General features: G+C 39.9%; 2 protein-coding genes across 3 annotated transcripts; one reads left to right on the top strand and one right to left on the bottom strand.

Moving 5' to 3' along the window:
• Positions 1-2,653: 2,653 nt before the first annotated feature.
• On the top strand, positions 2,654-6,981 carry LOC310990352 (uncharacterized protein; the record flags this gene model as incomplete). Its single annotated transcript, XM_083977698.1, has 5 exons — positions 2,654-2,743; positions 3,000-3,080; positions 3,193-3,308; positions 4,390-4,472; positions 6,859-6,981. Exons 2-5 carry the CDS (start codon positions 3,019-3,021, stop codon positions 6,979-6,981), a joined length of 384 nt encoding a protein of 127 aa, XP_083833824.1. The 5' UTR covers positions 2,654-2,743; positions 3,000-3,018.
• A 3,215-nt stretch (positions 6,982-10,196) lies between these two features.
• LOC310989610 (uncharacterized protein) lies at positions 10,197-15,409 on the bottom strand. Of its 2 annotated transcripts, XR_014595550.1 has the most exons (9): positions 15,320-15,409; positions 14,983-15,063; positions 14,755-14,870; positions 13,783-13,859; positions 13,591-13,673; positions 12,654-12,825; positions 12,233-12,300; positions 10,612-10,656; positions 10,197-10,295 (listed from the first exon to the last, which is right to left on the bottom strand). XR_014595550.1 is itself a non-coding variant. In XM_083976719.1 (8 exons), exons 2-5 carry the CDS (start codon positions 15,042-15,044, stop codon positions 12,739-12,741), a joined length of 348 nt encoding a protein of 115 aa, XP_083832845.1. In that variant the 5' UTR covers positions 15,045-15,063; positions 15,320-15,409; the 3' UTR covers positions 10,197-10,295; positions 10,612-10,656; positions 12,233-12,300; positions 12,654-12,738. The 2 variants fall into 2 exon arrangements, 1 of the variants encoding a protein (XP_083832845.1); XM_083976719.1 differs by lacking the exon at positions 13,783-13,859.
• Positions 15,410-19,762: the final 4,353 nt, after the last annotated feature.

Raw genomic sequence — 19,762 nt, 5'->3', positions numbered from 1 at the left:
CTGAACCAGCGGTTAAAAGACCTGGAGAATCTCACACACTGACCTGTACAGGATCTGGATTCTCACTGAGCAGCTACTGGATGCACTGGGTCAGACAGGCTCCTGGAAAAGGACTGGAGTGGATCGCTGCTGAAACCACTAGTGGCCCCAAGTATTACTCTCAGTCAGTCCAAGGCCGGTTCACCACCTCCAGAGACAACAGCAAACAGCAGCTGTATCTGCAGATGAACAGTCTGACGACTGAAGACTCTGCTGTTTATTATTGTGCTCGAGACTCACAGTGACTGAAGCTGGTTGAACAGCTGTACAAAAACCTACAACCTTAAGGCTCCTGTTTATCTCACATTGTGGAAGGCATCAAAGTTGAAATATATATAGTTTTTGTTTGACTTTAAATTGTTAAGTGTGTTACTGTAAATGTGTGATTGCGTCATTGTCTTAAAACTGCAGATAAATATGAGATAATATGATCAGTTTTACACAATAAAAGAGTCAACACAGGAAAATAAATAAAGTCAATACATGAAAAAAATAGTGTGCTATATTTTTATTTGAACTTGTAAAAGGATTAGAGTGTGTAAGGACGGATGATTTGCCTAAACAACATTGAATTAATGTTGATTTGAGGAAACAATTTCAAAGCATATTAACAATGTTGAATGAAATTAGAATGAAATCATAAACATATAATACTGTACACATTCTTCTGTTGGCTCCAGTCACATCAACACTGATGCTTCATGTGTTTGATTCTATGCAAACTCAGTGAGCTTCCTTGTTCCTCAGCTATAAAAACTTGAGATCAGACTGTCAGTGGAGTTCACAGCTCATCAGTTTCACCATAAACCATGTTTTCTGTAGCTCTGCTGCTGCTGTTGGCAGCTGGATCCTGTGAGTCTCTCTGGGTTCGTCAGACTCAACATTTCTTCTTTTACTTTACAACCTAATGAAAATGATTTTCTTTTTCAAACAGGTGTGAGGTGTGAACAGTTGACACAGCCAGCCTCTGTGACTGTGCAGCCAGGTCAACGTCTGACCATCACCTGTCAGGTCTCTTATTCTCTTGGCAGCTACTTCACAGCTTGGATCAGACAACCTGCAGGGAAAGGACTGGAGTGGATTGGAATGAGATATAGTAGCACTTCATTCTACAAAGATTCACTAAAGAACAAGTTCAGTATCGACTTACCCCCAATTCCAATCCGCCCCCTAAAGACTCAGGCCCTGAACCCTCACTGACTAAAGTGACGTCAGCTGTAAGTGACAGAGTGTGAGAGTCTGTGAGGGTCCAGATGCTGTAAACATGAATGGAACAGCACTTACCCACTCTCACGACACGTTACCTTGACAACAAAATGTTTTTAACTCCGCCCTTGGACCGATAAATTTACTGTACTTTCAATACGCACAAGGTGTGCGAGGGAGGCGGACTCAAAACAAAATGTTCCTGGATCAGATCTGATCAAATCATCATCAATAATCACAAACTGCACGTTAACACTGACAGTAAACTTCTTCTTTTCTTTTTATTTATTCCTTTTTTTTGGCTCCTGTCCATTAACAATAAAGAGACTGGCGGAGCTCTCTCTGACTACTTGTGTTAATTTCTTTTTATTTTAACACTTGCGTTCCGACGGCATCCCCTGTGTTATGGTTTGACTTCACAACGCTATGAACTGTGGGTAATTCCCCTACCCAAAGTCAGCATCGGTGCTGACTTACGGTAAGGGGGCAGTAAGGGCTCATTCACTGACTCACTGACTTGATGATCTGACAATGGAACAGCCCTCACACACTCACGGACTTCCCGTGAACGCGCCTCTAAGTCAGTGAGTCTGTGAGGGGTCGGATTGGAATTGGGCCTTAGACTCTTCCAGCAACACAGTGACTCTAAATGGACAGAATGTGCAGCCTGAAGACACTGCTGTGTATTACTGTGCCAGAGAGCAACCCAGTCGCCAGAAAGAAACGTTCACTATGGACTATTCTGCAAACTCCAGAAAAGTCCAGGATCAACGTTTCCGAGCGAAAATACGTTATACGCCAACATTACGTTGCCCATTCATTTAACGTGAGCCAATTGCTGCGTTCATTATCAACGTTTTCTACATGTGGCTGTACAACGTTATTTTTTCGCTGGAAAAACAACATTTTAGGATATATTTGGCATGGTTTTGATGACTTTTTTAGCGAGAAATGTGTGTTTTAGTTTCCAAATGTATGTTGAATTAATGCAAATAAGCTTCTGTTTGTAACATATTCTGCGAATTTGAAAATTGAAAACGTATATATTCAACATTACGAAGACGTCATGCTGCTGGTGCTGGAGGTCCCCGGAAGTGCGAATGAAATGGATATTCAGAAGAGAAAAAAATAGTTTTTTTAGCTATAACTTTGTAACCATTCAAGGCAGACGAGCTATGGGCTTATACTTTTTTCGTTTTGACGAAGATTTGTTCAGCTTGTAGTTGCTGTCGTGGTTGTTTTAAACGCTATTTTATGAATGTAATTTTTTTTTTTTTCATTATTTTGTGGTAGGCCAACGTTTGATGCATTATTTCAATCATAAACGTTATATTTATTCAGTTAATGTGTATTTCGTTTGTTAGTTATTACGAAGATTGCTCAGATTTCCATCGTTGCTATGGTTACAGTGAACGATCAGCTGATTTCATTGTGACTGACGTAGCTTCCGGCAAGTCCGTCATCGTCTCACCGACAGGCAGCCCCAGCCCCCGTTCAGGTAACGTAAACAAACAACATGGAAAATTGTGATAAAATAATTAACAGTTAAAGCTATTTTACCTCCAAAAACCAGCCAGTGTCGTCAACCACAAACAAAGTTTGACAGATGTGGTTGAACAAAGTTGTTAAACTGGCTGACTTTACTAGCTGCACTGTTTGATGTAGATTTTAATGATTAGGCTAACGTTAACATAGCTAGGCTAACATTAATGCTACATGCCAGCCCTCACTGTACTTTTCTCACTGTTTTACAGGTAACAGATAATACCTACAATGGCTACAGCTGAAGCTGAGTTCAATGAGATGCTCAGTAAAACGAAGAGCCTGACACAAAGGTAATTTAAATATCTTATTCCATGCATGGGGATCAGATATTATGATGCATTTGTGCAGGAAGTCTGTGTGGTTAACTGCATTACTTTGATTATATTGTGTTGTTTTTTTTAGGTCAAAAAAGAGGACAAAGGCATCAGACCTGCCACGATGGAGAAAACGTGATGATCATCTCTGTGTCCTTGAGGAGACCGGTGTGGAGATGCTTGATGAACAAGAGCCAGGATTTGGTATGTGATCGTGATAATTTGTGCATCATTATTCTTATTTTGGTAGAAAAACATCATGTTAGGATTTCTATGCGGATGTACCAGTCCAAGAAGCTTTCTGAAGTCTGTAGTAGTTGTAGTCGTAGGCCTGCACACCTCAACATCACCATAATACTTCATTTAGAATGTGATTTTCACAGGGCCTGATTTAAGCCACAGTACCACCTTAAATTAGCTCAGTGCAGCATCACACCGGTGCTCTTACCAATCATATTTCCAACACACGCAACATAACACCACCTGAGAACTCTCTCCTAAACTTCATATGGATGCTGGCAGAAAATGGAGTATGCCAGGGTGGGCTGGCTTATGCAATATTTACAGTTGCCACCTTTTAATTCTACATTATATAAGTGTATTTTCAATTATTCTGTCAACAGACTGGCAAAGTGTGTTTGAACACCGTTTTACTAGAGTTTTATGGAGTGGGTGATAAGCTCTTTCAAGGTGGACAAGCTGTGCGCAGAAAGAGGATGACACTTGTTGGAAATTCCCACGGGTCACGTGATTCCCGCGGGATGGGAGTCAAAGTTTTATTAATCCTGTGATTGGGACGGGACGGGAATAAAAATCAACGGGAGCGGGCAGGAGCGGAAACTCCATTAATAGATGATGATTTTCAGCCGTGTTAAACTACCAAAAGGACAGATGCGTCCATTTTTGCCGTCATCTTTCAGTGAGCCAAAACTATTTTGGCTTGCGTTAGTTAGTTAGTTAAATGGGGAGTGGGTGCAGGAGACACACAATAACAACAAAATGCAACATTTTTGCAACATGTTTGGGTTCATTCAACTGAGATGGACATAAATGGACATGTTGTGACCAATGTACTGTTTTTATTTTTTATTTTCTCCAGCTCTGAGGAAGGGGGCTACTTTGACGGGTGCTTCTCTGCAATGATGATGACTTCCAAATGAGGGCCAAGCATGTACAGTAAGTGTTTTTGTGTATTTTCCACATAGATTCTCATTGAACTTCTTGTACTACTTGAAAGTTTATTTTTAAAATAACATTAGAAACTGTTTGTCTTTGTATGCACCAGGAAAGGGCATCTGTGGTCGGTCTCAGCTGAATGCAGCAAAGGCGAGGACAACGAGGAGGAGTAGCTCCAGCCTTGATGAGCAGGTGTGTATCATATAAGAGTTATGCCATCATGGCATTATTCTTTATGCTCTAAATATGTATGTATATCCACACATCAGCTGACCCACACTATAGGCCCAGTTCCAATCCGCCCCATAAGACTCAGGCCCTGAACCCTCACTGACTAAAGTGACGTCAGATCTAAGACAGAGTGTGAGAGACTGTGAGGGTCCAGATGCTGTAAACATGACTGGAACAGCACTTACCCACTCTCACGACACGTTACCTTGACAACAAAATGTTGTTGACTCCGGTCATGAAATGATAATTTACTGTAATTTCAACACGCACAAAGTGTGTGAGGGGGACGGACTCAAAACAAAATGTTCCTGGATCAGATCTGATCAAATCATCATCAATACTCGGCAGTACTACTACCGTCAGTATTAAAGGAGATATCAGTGGAATGTTTTTGTTAATATAAGTCCTAAATAGTCCTATTTTCCGTCAGCAATCACTTACATGAAGTATTTCAGCCTAAACACGAGTCTCTCCGTCACTCTGCTCTGCTGTAACCCGAGGAGAAAATTTTCCTTGTGGGATACAAGTGTTATCCAATGAGGAGAGAGAACGGCATGAAGGGCTGTGTGTGCAGCCAAGGGATGCGCGTGAAGTAGACGTGACGTAGCACGAGGACCAATTGATGCCTGACAAGGGCGGGGGCTGCTAACTCATGGTGCGTTCAAAGAAACTCGTACTTTGTGTTTTTCCTTCCTGTGAAGTCATACCAGTTCGATCTGGTACGAGTTCACGGGTCGGAAGTTACGAGTGGCCGTTATAGGGAACTTTCACAGACAACAGGATGGTAAAAACACGAGCTACGGGTTACCTGGAACGCTACCAAGTCGTAGTTGTGACTTGAAGCTGTAACTTACGGTTTCAAAAGCCTGCCTTGAACGCAGCATTAGCCGAAACGGCCGTGAAGCTGATATCTGCTTTAACGTGTGCAAACTGCACATGTTAATACTGACGGTAAACTTCTTTTTTTATTTTTTTGTTGCCCCTGTCCATTAACAATAAAGAGAGCGGCAGAGCTCTCTCTGACTACGTTTGTTTATTTGCTTTTTGCTTTTTTTTTGAACACTTGCGTTCCAACGGCATCACCATGCATCGGTGCTAACTTACGGTAAGGGGGCAGTAAGGGCTCATTCACTGACTCACTGACTTGATGATCTGACAACGGAACAGCCCTCACACACTCACGGAATTCCCGTGAATGCGCCTCTAAGGACACACTCACACTAGGGCCAGTTGATCCGTACCGTGCTGAAGCCCGAATGCCCCCCCTCCCCTGTCCCCCGCTGGCCCGCACTCACACTTCCTCGAACCCAAGCGTGCTGAAGCACGGTTGCCTCCGACACATACGTCATCGCGTTGATATACCAACACGGCGGATGCGCTCTGACTGCAGAAATAACAGCGCTTTTTAATTGTTTGACCGGTTGTCATGGTAACATCTTGAAGTTTAATCAAAGCGATGTCAACTAGCTATGTTTATGGCGCGACGCAATCGTGACTGTTGTTTACACGCGGTTGCAGACACGAGGTGGAGAACGAGCCCGCGGCGCATTACGTGTGCGCATTCCTGGCCAAGCGTACCGTGCACACCTCACCAACCGTGCCGGGCCAGGGAAGTGTACCGTGCTCAGGCACGGTACACTTGCACTCACACTGGGAATAGAATCAGGACTTTAGTCTAGTGTGCCTAGTGTGAGTGCACCCTAAGTCAGTGTGTCCGTAAGGGCTCGGATTGGAATTGGGCCATACTCTTCTCTCCAAGTTATTTTGCACTTCATCTATTCACAACTGTACTACACTTGAATGAAAATCTGTCTAACTTTCACAGACTAACACAAACCCAGTTGAATGAATTTATCTATTGGGCTCTTTTTTTGAAACTACAATATTAGCTTCATCTTTTTTGTGTGACTGTTAATATGTTTGCCATCAGTACAACAACAATTACTGCTATTAAGGGTGTACGCAACTATAATAAGTGAAGCCTGCCCAGAATGCAGCCACCTGACTGCCATGAAGTCCTTGTTGTCTGTGCTTTATCCCAAGGCACATGGCATCAAGTGCAATATCATTTTATTTATTATTCGTTTCATATCCAATTACAGTGATATTTAACAGTTCTTATTAGCTATAATTTGATGATGTTTACATAATTGTATTGAATTCTACAACCCATAAGACACAAGGTAATACATGGTTTATCATTATTAAAAGTGAAACTCAGCATGATAATGCTGACAATCATTGGAAAGTTTCAAATCCAGTGAGCGTGCTGGATTACAACGCTCAAACAAACTGATGAATGTTCCACAGACTCAGACTAATGATGTGCACTGTTCTTTAATTACAGATAAAGTGGGGAGCAGACAACCAGGATGGAGCTGGATCTACGTTGGTGGAGGAAATGGGCAACTCTTTCCTCTCCAGGGCTGCCATTATCACTAAGCTCATGAGTAAGGGAGGTTTGTTTTAGGCTGTTACACATTGTTATAGAGTTATGATTTACATTTCACTACATTTTAGCATTACATGACTATTGTATTTCAGGTATTTTAGTGGAATAGTCCGACTACATTGTTGTTAGTTACAGTAAGTGAGCACAACATGATACTAAAACAGTTAAAACCCGACTCAAAAAGTGACCAACAGGGGCTCATGAAAGTCTTTAGCTTCTCTTTGCACCAGACACACCAGCATCTCCACAGGCAAAGGCAAAGCCTAGAGACCCACAAGGAGGAGATAAATTAATACATTCTTGTGAAACAGATCAGGCCAGGTGTATAGGGCTTTGTTTATTTCGTGACCATTTTTCATCACCACAGTACTGTGGGTTGTAGTCAACGACAAAGTAGATTAAACGTTTTTCCTCAAAACTGTAAAGGTTAGTACTTCCTATTGCTTGTTGTGAACTGTTTTCTTCTCTGTATACTACAGTATATGTCCTGTATACTCTATGTCCAACATCTATGTCCCGTCTGGCCGTCCTGGGTGTGGGATCCCTCTGCTGCTCATCCTGAAGTTTCTCCTGTTTTTTTCTCTCTGAAGTTTTTCCTCAGTGGATGTGAGGGTCTAAGGGCAGAGGATGTTGTTGCTATGTAATGACCTTGGAGACAAAGTGTTTGTAAAAACAGGCTATACAGATAAACTTGCAATGCCGTAAGTGGTTAGATTTTCCACCACTAAATGTGTATGTGTGTATAAATATGTGTAGATGGTCTTACTTAACCATGTTTTATTCTAGTTGTAATGATCTGTGTATGTATTCTTTATCTGTAGTATGAAAATGACTCTTTAAGTTTTGTTTTTACCACCCTGTGTTATAAAATGACAATTAAATGAATTCAAATCAAATGACCTTGATTCCTTCACTTCTTGACCCTGCAAATGTACAGAAACGTTAGTATTTAAAACACAATTTTCTTTCTATCACCATATTCCAATATATATAATAATTTCATTTCAATAGGCTACACTGAAATCTGCAATCTTTTGAGTTTTTCACCATATTGCATTGGATAGATGTAGCCATCTTTTATTGATAAAATTGATATAGTAAATCTCCTCTCTGACAACTTCTTGTAACCTCTCTGTTGTGTGCCTTGGACACCTTGGGCTGCGTTCAATAGCTCAATGCTCTAATGTAAGCTAAACTGGCTATTAACCCATCTGGTTGCATATTTTTTAAGCCACATTTTATGAACACAGTCTTCAAACAACACTCTCACTTTATAGCAACAAAAATGTGTCGAGGAATGATGCTTGGGTGTTCCGTTTTGAAACGTTGCCTAATCCTATTGCCTTTGAACGCATCCCGTTCAGACCGCGAAACAGCGTGGCAGAAATCACGTCTAAACTAGCACTAATACATTACTATTTTTATATTTTATAACATACAATCTCTCACGATATAAACATATATGTCATGGTTATGCGTTTTTTGTTAAAGAATGAGCGAATAGACGCTTTTTGAACCCTAGTGTGACAACCCCAACCCCAACCCAGGAGAACAATACAAGAACTACATGTTGCCATAGTGACACGTTGACTGTATGTGCGCTCCGCCATGTTGGTTGTAGTTCTAATGTGTTTTCCCTATTATGTTTGTCTAAGACCAGGAACATTGTAATCTTTTTATAGGTTTTCTGGGGTGCCGAGCACATGTGTTTGGTCAGATTTGATGTGTGTTCCTGTTAAAAGGGAGAAAATGTGTTTTGTGCCATATTTGACCCTATTCTTGACCCCCTTCCTGCTGGTTTGCCATTGGACCTGATAGTAGAGGTCAAGAGCTTTCCAAAAATGTGTATAACTTGTCTGTAGCACATTTTGTTGCTGCTCTAGAAGCCTTTAAAAGTGTGTCAGGATCAAGGTTCAAAGGTCACTTGTGGGGAGCAAGAGCTGACCTCAGTTTTCATACTGACACATGTTACTCCCTAGGTCAAGACCTTTCCAACGATGTCTTCATTGTTGTCCTACGACAAAGTTTAATTTTCATCTTGCTTGAAAACTATCACCCTTTGAGATATACGTTCCTAGCCCTATCTATGAGCCTAACTGGATGAAATCAGTCAAACATGTTTTCAGGGGTAGTGAGTGGCCAAAAATTGTTCAAGATGTTGGTGTCTGACTTATACACTGTTAGACTTTAAAATGTTTACCAGTTTAGACTAATTTTCCTCATAATCTACATCTACACAAAGGTCAGACAAGGAAGACCAGCTGTCCTCTCTCTAATTAGGATGCCCTGACTCTGAGAAAGGAGGTCAGCAGCAGAGAACAAAACTTTAAATAGCCTAACCAATCATTCTATACAATTTTCCCACTTGCCCTGATAAAAATCTATCTATAAATCTAAATTTCTCTTATAAATCTACACCAAATTGATACTGCAGTTTTGATTTGTGTTAGCCCCTCCCCCAAATTTAGGATATGTTACAGTCTTACAATCACAAGTGCACTGTATGTTGGATGGGATACCCCTCCTCCCCAAGTATATAAAAAATTATTACATAATTCTGTTATAAGTCTGTTATAACACCTTATTCTATAATGGCTGAAAGCCATATGGTCTCCTCACCTTCCTTTTCTCCAAGGCATTAGTGAAAGGTATTAGTGATTGCTGTTTCATTTGTACAAAACACACACACACACACACACACACACACACACACACACACACAGAAACCATTGTTTTTGTCTATAGTTATTGTCAGTATTGCAGTGGCTGTGTTTGGGAAGTTGGATCACTGTTGAAATATCCTCTAGCCATGAAGCAGTCAATCGTGTTGGTTGAGTGAGATCAGCCCTTCCTTCTTGGTCTTCTCTTCTTCCACTGATGGACTTGTCAAGATGGGCTTATATGCAAATGCTCATAAAAACGAAATCTGAAAGATGACAGTCTAAGGCAACCTTTATTTAACACATACTACAAGGTAAACTGTACTCTGGAGAACATAGTGTTTCAAATGTACTACATTTCTTCAATTAACAGGCATGCATATTTTCCATTCGGGTTGATGAATGCAGATACTTTTATTTTGTTATCTGTGGGAAGAGATTTTCAAACATGAATACAGTATACAACTGATGAACTCATGGACTACCGTTTAAAAAATGATTAAAAGGACAAAAACACACAAAAACTGTACAATTGGATAAGCATAACTAACCAATCTATCAACTGATCCGCCACTCAATCATTCATAACAATGTAACTATAATCATTAACCACATAATTGTACATTGTTTTAAGCTGTTTGTGTGGCACCCAGGAATCTCTCCATCATGTTGCTACGAGAAAGAAGAAATGGAAAAAAGAGAAATTATTTTTAGTAACAGTTGCTTTAGTATCAATGAATCATGAATTAAACATGATGTTGAACATGACATACACACTTCTTTTAGAAATACTGTATGGTGTTACTTGTATTCAATGTTGATTGGTAACTACAGTGTTCTGAACTATATCTGTTACTCCAGCATGAATGTTCACCCTGTAACCCAGAAGCCTCTCATACAGCTACGCTTCATGGCAAAGTTGTGCACAGAATTTGAGATGTTGCATTTGTGGTAATGCATCTATGATGACACAACATACATACTGTACCTCTTTGAGCAGGGCAGCCATTTCACCTTCACCTCCCTTAAACCCCTGAAAAACAAGCAATAACCAAAATGACTGAAAATTAATACAAAAAATAAGCAGAAATAATAATCTATAATAATATCTATTATAACATTAGCCTAGAAATCTAGACGCACCCTAGCGGCAGCAAAAATATTGTGTTGACCAATCACAGCGCTCTATCTGTTTAGAGAGTCGTTGGGCGGCTTAACGCCATGACGACATACATTTTAATTGGCTTGTCAGGCTAACGTCATCCTGCTCTTTGCTCTGATTAGTCGTAGCGCTCAAGCACTACCCCATTACGTGCAGAGGCAGTTTGAAAGACAGCCTTCATCCCGCCCCCTGGATTGAGCCGAGGTCTACCGGTCGTTGCCAGACTAGACATTTTAATGATATAGTCTGGCTTGTCAGGCTATTATAACATAAGATCTTAACTTTAAACTGTGTGTGGTGAAATGGTGATTATAGAAAGTTTGCAGTAAATCTGTAGGGGAGACTGTGGTACGCAGCATAGGGCAAGCTGAGCCACCCCTTGTTGCTAGGGAACCATTAAGAAAAATAGAGCATGTGACCAAATATTTAGGAGGACCGAGGAAGGCATCATTTCATGGAATTTGTGACGTAAGAACCACATGGGTTAAACGGTTAGACATCTATGTCCGAAAAAACATTTTTACTCTCGAAAGTGAATTTTTGTCAATCACAAGTTTCATGAGAATTGTGTTTAGACCAAAAGAGATGATTATAAATGTGTAGTATGCATCAGTTGAAACTTTTTAGCTGTGGGAAGTATTAAAGTCAATATGGTAACTGTGGGGTACGTTGTGCCACCTGCCCCATACACTACATCAATGTATTTTTATATTTTTCCTTTTTTTAGTTCAGTTGAGAGAGACAGGAAATGGGGAGAGAGAGAGAGAGAGAGAGAGAGAGAGAGAGAGAGAGAGAGAGAGAGAGAGAGAGAGAGAGAGAGAGAGAGAGAGAGAGAGAGAGAGAGAGAGGGGGAATGACATGCAGGAAAGGACTGCCCGATGCGGGATTCGAACCGGGGCCGCCTGCAGTGAGGACTGTAGCCTCTACATATGGGGCATCTGCTCACTTGACGCTCCTAAATGAATGTATTTTGTCTTTACTTGTCCTGATTACTAAATCAGGATTCTGGATTATGATTACAATAAGTACGCTGCTGAAAACAAGCTGCTTTTATGGTGAGCCATGTATTACTTTAAAAGAGAAAGATGAAGGATTCTTCCCAAGATGCAATGTAATCACAAAACTCCCCAAAGCTCAGTGAGTTGGTGGCTCAGCAGCAGGTCACTGCAGTTTGTGTTCACCTGCCACCTGGACAGGTGGAATATGAAGTAAAGGGGGAGGTGGGAGCTGGTGGGGGTCGGGGGGGGACTCAACTTAGATGCTCCTATGCTCAACTTGCCCAATTCTCCTCTGCATGGTGAATGTGTATATTAAATGGTTCATGTAGCCTACATAAAACCCTGAAAAGATGAGAAGTGTTGGTAGAAGCCCTTGTAATATCTGCACACTAGTAAACAGTATTCAACTAAAAACAACAGAAACAACAACCACCACAAGGACAACTTACTTTGGTAATCCTTTGCCCCACAATCTTGGAATAAGGGAAGCTCTACAGGTTTATGTGGACATCACAGTCTGGAAATGAGTGAAAGTTTGTAAGTTTAGCATAAAAGCACAAAAAGCTAAATTACTGAAATGACTAAAACACTTGTTTTGATAGAGACATCCATGAATGACATGAATACAAATATTAATACTTAGAAAATAATTTGAGCAATTCTTAATGTTAGTGATGCTATCTACATAATGGATGTGTGTGAATGCATATACACCTGCCTGTACATGTGCATCCCTGTATACAAGATCTTGACCCTTGATCAACACTGATTTTCATTCAAGTGTAGTACAGTTGTTAACAGATAAAGTACTAAATAACTTGGAGAGAAGAGTATAGTGTCAGTCAGCTGTGCTGAAACAGTTACAGTTACCTCTCACTTGATGCCATATGCCTTGGCATAAAGCACAGACAACAAGGACGTCATGGTGGTCAGGTGGCTGTATTCTGGGCAGGCTTCACTTATGTAGGACCAGTACTTGCCAACTACGTCCATACAGAAGACTGGAGGACTTGAGAACATGGGATATGCGAAGATCTCTCCCCTGTAGGATTGCATACAGCATTAATAGCAGTAATTGTTGTACTGATGGTGAAAATATATTAACAGTCACACAAAAAGTAGTAAGTAAAATTGCAATTAAACTCTTATTGTCTTCTTTCAAAAAACAAACAAACAAAACAAAACCAAAAGAGCCCAATAGATAGATTCATTCAACTGCTGGGTTTTTGTTAGTCTGTGAAAGTGAGTTAGTGAAACCTTAATCAATTATTCAAGTGTAGTACGGTTGTGAATAGATGAAGTGCAAAATGACTTGTAGAGAAGAGTATAGTGTGTCAGCTTAAACAGTGAAACATGTTGGTTGCATAGATTTAGGAGAATATAGTTGAGGACTACAGTATATCAACAAGAATAAGAATGTTATTATACGGTACTTGCCTGTACATATTTAGAGCACAAAGAATAATGCCATGATGGCATAACTCTTGTATGATACACACCTGCTCATCAAGGCAAATTGAATTATCATTTCATGACCGGAGTCAACAACATTTTGTTGTCAAGGTAACGTGTCGTGAGAGTGGGTAAGTGCTGTTCCAGTCATGTTTACAGCATCTGGACCCTCACAGTCTCTCACACTCTGTCTTAGATCTGACGTCACTTTAGTCAGTGAGGGTTCAGGGCCTGAGTCTTATGGGGCGGATTGGAACTGGGCCTATAGTGTGGGTCAGCTGATGTGTGGATATACATACATATTTAGAGCATAAAGAATAATGCCATGATGGCATAACTCTTATATGATACACACCTGCTCATCAAGGCTGGAGCTACTCCTCCTCGTTGTCCTCGCCTTTGCTGCATTCAGCTGAGACCGACCACAGATGCCCTTTCCTGGTGCATACAAAGACAAACAGTTTCTAATGTTATTTTAAAAATAAACTTTCAAGTAGTACAAGAAGTTCAATGAGAATCTATGTGGAAAATACACAAAAACACTTACTGTACATGCTTGGCCCTCATTTGGAAGTCATCATCATTGCAGAGAAGCACCCGTCAAAGTAGCCCCCTTCCTCAGAGCTGGAGAAAATAAAAAATAAAAACAGTACATTGGTCACAACATGTCCATTTATGTCCATCTCAGTTGAATGAACCCAAACATGTTGCAAAAATGTTGCATTTTGTTGTTATTGTGTGTCTCCTGCACCCACTCCCCATTTAACTAACTAACTAACGCAAGCCAAAATAGTTTTGGCTCACTGAAAGATGACGGCAAAAATGGACGCATCTGTCCTTTTGGTAGTTTAACACGGCTGAAAATCATCATCTATTAATGGAGTTTCCGCTCCTGCCCGCTCCCGTTGATTTTTATTCCCGTCCCGTCCCAATCACAGGATTAATAAAACTTTGACTCCCATCCCGCGGGAATCACGTGACCCGTGGGAATTTCCAACAAGTGTCATCCTCTTTCTGCGCACAGCTTGTCCACCTTGAAAGAGCTTATCACCCACTCCATAAAACTCTAGTAAAACGGTGTTCAAACACACTTTGCCAGTCTGTTGACAGAATAATTGAAAATACACTTATATAATGTAGAATTAAAAGGTGGCAACTGTAAATATTGCATAAGCCAGCCCACCCTGGCATACTCCATTTTCTGCCAGCATCCATATGAAGTTTAGGAGAGAGTTCTCAGGTGGTGTTATGTTGCGTGTGTTGGAAATATGATTGGTAAGAGCACCGGTGTGATGCTGCACTGAGCTAATTTAAGGTGGTACTGTGGCTTAAATCAGGCCCTGTGAAAATCACATTCTAAATGAAGTATTATGGTGATGTTGAGGTGTGCAGGCCTACGACTACAACTACTACAGACTTCAGAAAGCTTCTTGGACTGGTACATCCGCATAGAAATCCTAACATGATGTTTTTCTACCAAAATAAGAATAATGATGCACAAATTATCACGATCACATACCAAATCCTGGCTCTTGTTCATCAAGCATCTCCACACCGGTCTCCTCAAGGACACAGAGATGATCATCACGTTTTCTCCATCGTGGCAGGTCTGATGCCTTTGTCCTCTTTTTTGACCTAAAAAAAACAACACAATATAATCAAAGTAATGCAGTTAACCACACAGACTTCCTGCACAAATGCATCATAATATCTGATCCCCATGCATGGAATAAGATATTTAAATTACCTTTGTGTCAGGCTCTTCGTTTTACTGAGCATCTCATTGAACTCAGCTTCAGCTGTAGCCATTGTAGGTATTATCTGTTACCTGTAAAACAGTGAGAAAAGTACAGTGAGGGCTGGCATGTAGCATTAATGTTAGCCTAGCTATGTTAACGTTAGCCTAATCATTAAAATCTACATCAAACAGTGCAGCTAGTAAAGTCAGCCAGTTTAACAACTTTGTTCAACCACATCTGTCAAACTTTGTTTGTGGTTGACGACACTGGCTGGTTTTTGGAGGTAAAATAGCTTTAACTGTTAATTATTTTATCACAATTTTCCATGTTGTTTGTTTACGTTACCTGAACGGGGGCTGGGGCTGCCTGTCGGTGAGACGATGACGGACTTGCCGGAAGCTACGTCAGTCACAATGAAATCAGCTGATCGTTCACTGTAACCATAGCAACGATGGAAATCTGAGCAATCTTCGTAATAACTAACAAACGAAATACACATTAACTGAATAAATATAACGTTTATGATTGAAATAATGCATCAAACGTTGGCCTACCACAAAATAATGAAAAAAAAAAAAATTACATTCATAAAATAGCGTTTAAAACAACCACGACAGCAACTACAAGCTGAACAAATCTTCGTCAAAACGAAAAAAGTATAAGCCCATAGCTCGTCTGCCTTGAATGGTTACAAAGTTATAGCTAAAAAAACTATTTTTTTCTCTTCTGAATATCCATTTCATTCGCACTTCCGGGGACCTCCAGCACCAGCAGCATGACGTCTTCGTAATGTTGAATATATACGTTTTCAATTTTCAAATTCGCAGAATATGTTACAAACAGAAGCTTATTTGCATTAATTCAACATACATTTGGAAACTAAAACACACATTTCTCGCTAAAAAAGTCATCAAAACCATGCCAAATATATCCTAAAATGTTGTTTTTCCAGCGAAAAAATAACGTTGTACAGCCACATGTAGAAAACGTTGATAATGAACGCAGCAATTGGCTCACGTTAAATGAATGGGCAACGTAATGTTGGCGTATAACGTATTTTCGCTCGGAAACGTTGATCCTGGACTTTTCTGGAGTTTGCAGAATAGTCCATAGTGAACGTTTCTTTCTGGCGACTGGGTTGCAGAGAGTCACAATGACACAAACCATCAGTAGAGCTGAACAAAAACCCCTCAGTGACTGAACAGTTGTAACATGAAGCCACCAGAGGAGGAGACTAAATCCAAAACATTAAAAACACAAACAACAGAAACATTTCAAGAATTTTTGTTAAATGATATCTATGTGGAATTCAAAAAATAAGTATGAGTATTTAAAACATTGTTCCCTCGTTTGTAGTAATTACGGTAGCCTACTTCCTCTGCTACTGAGATCATTTTCAGTTCACACCCCTGTAAATATAGTCAGAAAAAAAACTTTAATGTGTGAAATGTTGTCACAAGTGCTGTATTAAGGCTGATTAATGGCTGAAAGCTGTTTCATGAGATCAGATTGACCTTGACCTTGAAGTGTAAGCAGTGTCTGTAAACACAGACACACATGGTGCGCTGAAGTTGTGTTAATAAATCATTTCCTCTTAGGAAAATGAACGTATCCCAACAGTTTCTCGTATCTTTCTACTGCTGCACCAATGGAACAAAACCTTACATCCTCATCAGCTTCACACTCTCTTCAGGTGATTCAAGAAAATGGCATAATTCTCTTACACACAGTCAGGTTGGAATTGGTCATATTTTAATTGGGCATTTCTAAACAGAGATTTAAATAGCTTCCATGTACATAACATTTTATTTTGACAAAACTTGAAAACTTCATTCAAAATAGGCCCTATTGAACACAAGTAATAAAGTCTAATAAAGTCCAAATCGTATTCACAGATTTATAAACTGATGATGAGGTTTGCTCTGTTGCAGCTTCTTTCCATCCGCTGTCCCACCTGGAGAGACTGTCCATCATCAAGTTTGTTTTATTTTGAATACTGTCTCAAATTATCTATGGCAAATATGAATAAAAAAAGCTTTCTTGACATTAAAACCTGCAGATATTTCACCACATATTGTTTCCCACTTGTGTAATTTCTCTCATGCATTCTGTCTTTTCTTTGAAATGATATCTATTTTGTAAATTATCTCCCAAATCACTTATTGTCCACAAAATGAACATGGAATTAAAACAAAATTAAAACTCAGATGTCTTTATGTGACTACAGAGAGGATGCCAGAGATCAGTTGACACACAATTTAACATGATGGACTATAAGTATCTGCAAAACATATCTGAGATATCACATTCATAAGGCCAACGCCATGATCTGTGAGCTTAGAGCTTACAGTACCAAAATCTAATCATTTCATTCTTGAGTTGAAGTGAATGTTTGCAACAAATCAAAGAAGTGTGACTGAGATATCATGTCCACGAGGATGTGATGGAATGGGACATAGTTGAATGAATAATGTCATTGTAAAGTTTGTCTTACAAACACAATAAACAGCAAACTGAACTAAACGTCAATACTCCTCCAATTTTTAAGGATTACTAATACACATGTAAATACCACCTAATTAACACTGATGCTTCATGTTTGATTCTATGCAAACTCAGTGAGCTTCCTTGTTACTCAGCTATAAAAACTTGAGATCAGACTGTCAGTGGAGTTCACAGCTCATCAACCATGTTTTCTGTAGCTCTGCTGCTGCTGTTGGCAGCTGGATCCTGTGAGTTTCTCTGGGTTTGTCATATTCAACATTGGTCCTTATATTTTTTTTAATCATTTATGACAAATATTTTTTTCTCTTTTACCAGGTGTGAGGTGTGGACAGTTGACACAGCCAGCCTCTGTGACTGTGCAGCCAGGTCAACGTCTGACCATCACCTGTCAGGTCTCTTATTCTCTTAGCAGCTACTGGTCGTCTTGGATCAGACAACCTGCAGGGAAAGTAATGGAGTGGATTGGATATGAAAGTGTTGGGCAAACCACTACCAGATACTACAAAGCTTCGCTGAAGAACAAATCCAGTATGATCTTAGACTCTTCTAGCAACACAGTGACTCTAAATGGACATATTCTACAGCCTGAAGACACTGCTGTGTATTACTGTGCCAGATACACACAGTGACACAGTGACAAAAACTATCAGTCGAGGTGAACAAAAACCTTCAGTGACTGAACGGTTGTAACATGAAGCCACCAGAGGAGGAGCCCTCACACCACTAATGATTTCACAACATGTTTCCCAGGTTATTATATCATATTTACAAGAAGCCTTTTATGATTTTGACATGTTTACTGGAATATTACCACATGTATTATGAATGAGAAAATGGCATAGTATACAACACATTGTACGTTGGCGTTTGCATTTTGTTTTAATGACATTTCTTATCAGTGCAGAGTTTACAGTCAGTTACTCACATTCAGGCGGTGATACAATTATGTTCATTGACTGAAAACATGAGTAGCTAATCATTACACCCAGTAACCAATATTTTATTTTATGATCATACACATTTTCATATTAAAATAAATAAATTAAAAACTATATCATTGCAATTTATGAGCAGAGTTATTCTCAGAAGAAAGATGATGTGAATTATATGATATCAATTAATTTACTTGAATGATCTCATCCAGCCAGACTCAATGTGCAGTCTGGACAGTCTCTGACCATTTCCATTATCTCTGCTCTACCAATTTATATTTGTACAGTATATTACCCATGAGTTTACATTCCCTGGCTATCACATGACACCTGACCACACTTCTTGCTTGAAACACAGCCTTGGACAAAACCATTGGAATATAGCGTTAGTTACAATCCTTCTCTTTAAACTCAGATGTCTTTATGTGACTACAGAGAGGATGACAGAGATCAGTGGACATAGTTTAACATGACGGACTTGAAATATCTGCAAAACATATCTGAGATATAACATCAACAAACCGGTGCATATTCTCATTTGCCCAGGTCATAGTATTTCAAAGGAGGTTAAATCGAAAGCAACTGGACTTAGTTATTTGTCTAGGAAGACGTTTCACCTCTCATCCAAGAGGCTTCATCAGTTCATGTACGCATCTGACCAGGCTGGGACTGGTCCAACTAACTGGTGTGGAGACTCACTATTTAACCTCTTGTGTGGGCGTTTCACAAGGGTGATGATGTCACTGGTTCCCTTTTGTGCTCCAAGTGCCAACGACAGTCGTTGGAGTGACAGTCGTAACACAGTCGTAACACAGGAGAGCAAACTCCTCAGGACTGGACTCTGCTGTCCATTAACATCTCAAGGAGAAAGCCCACTCCTTTGAGGACAGCAATGTCCAAATCTTAGACAGAGAGGACAGATGGTTTGAAAGAGGAGTTAAAGAAGCCATTTTTGTAAAAATAGAAAAACCATCCCTCAACAGGGGAGGTGGCCTCAGACATCTCCAATTTACAATGCTGCCCTTTCATCCCTTAGTATAAACTTACGTTGATGACTGACCAACATGCTAAATACACTCCAACAAGGAAGCTCAATATGTGTAAAAATGATCAAAATTAACAACTGTTTTCATAACTTTAAAAACTCTGACATGTTGGCTTTAATCCATACAAGTCTTTATTGCTGTACATTTGAGGAAAACAAAACAAAGCAACGAGCAGTAATTATGTACTGAAACATGATACTGTAGCACAGTGAGTAACACATTAGAAACAGTGAATATTCAGATGAGATAATGTTGATTAGTGTTTCCACAGGTGTGTACAGTATTGATCTCATCCAGCCAGACTC

This window comes from Trachurus trachurus, assembly GCF_905171665.1.
Source record: "Trachurus trachurus genome assembly, chromosome: 8".
In the NCBI taxonomy this organism is placed as follows: Eukaryota; Metazoa; Chordata; class Actinopteri; order Carangiformes; family Carangidae; genus Trachurus; species Trachurus trachurus.
The sequence above is the reverse complement of the archived record's forward strand: the minus strand, read 5'-3'. Positions and strand labels throughout refer to the sequence as shown.

Bases quoted from the DNA above. Each gene is read 5' to 3' on its own strand.
- LOC310989610 (XM_083976719.1), bottom strand. From the start codon at position 15,044: ATGGCTACAGCTGAAGCTGAGTTCAATGAGATGCTCAGTAAAACGAAG. The intron at 13,674-14,754 runs GTATGTGATCGT...TGTATGCACCAG, and splicing joins TGAACAAGAGCCAGGATTTG to GAAAGGGCATCTGTGGTCGG. The intron at 12,826-13,590 runs GTGTGTATCATA...GCAATCCTACAG, and splicing joins GCTCCAGCCTTGATGAGCAG to GGGAGAGATCTTCGCATATC.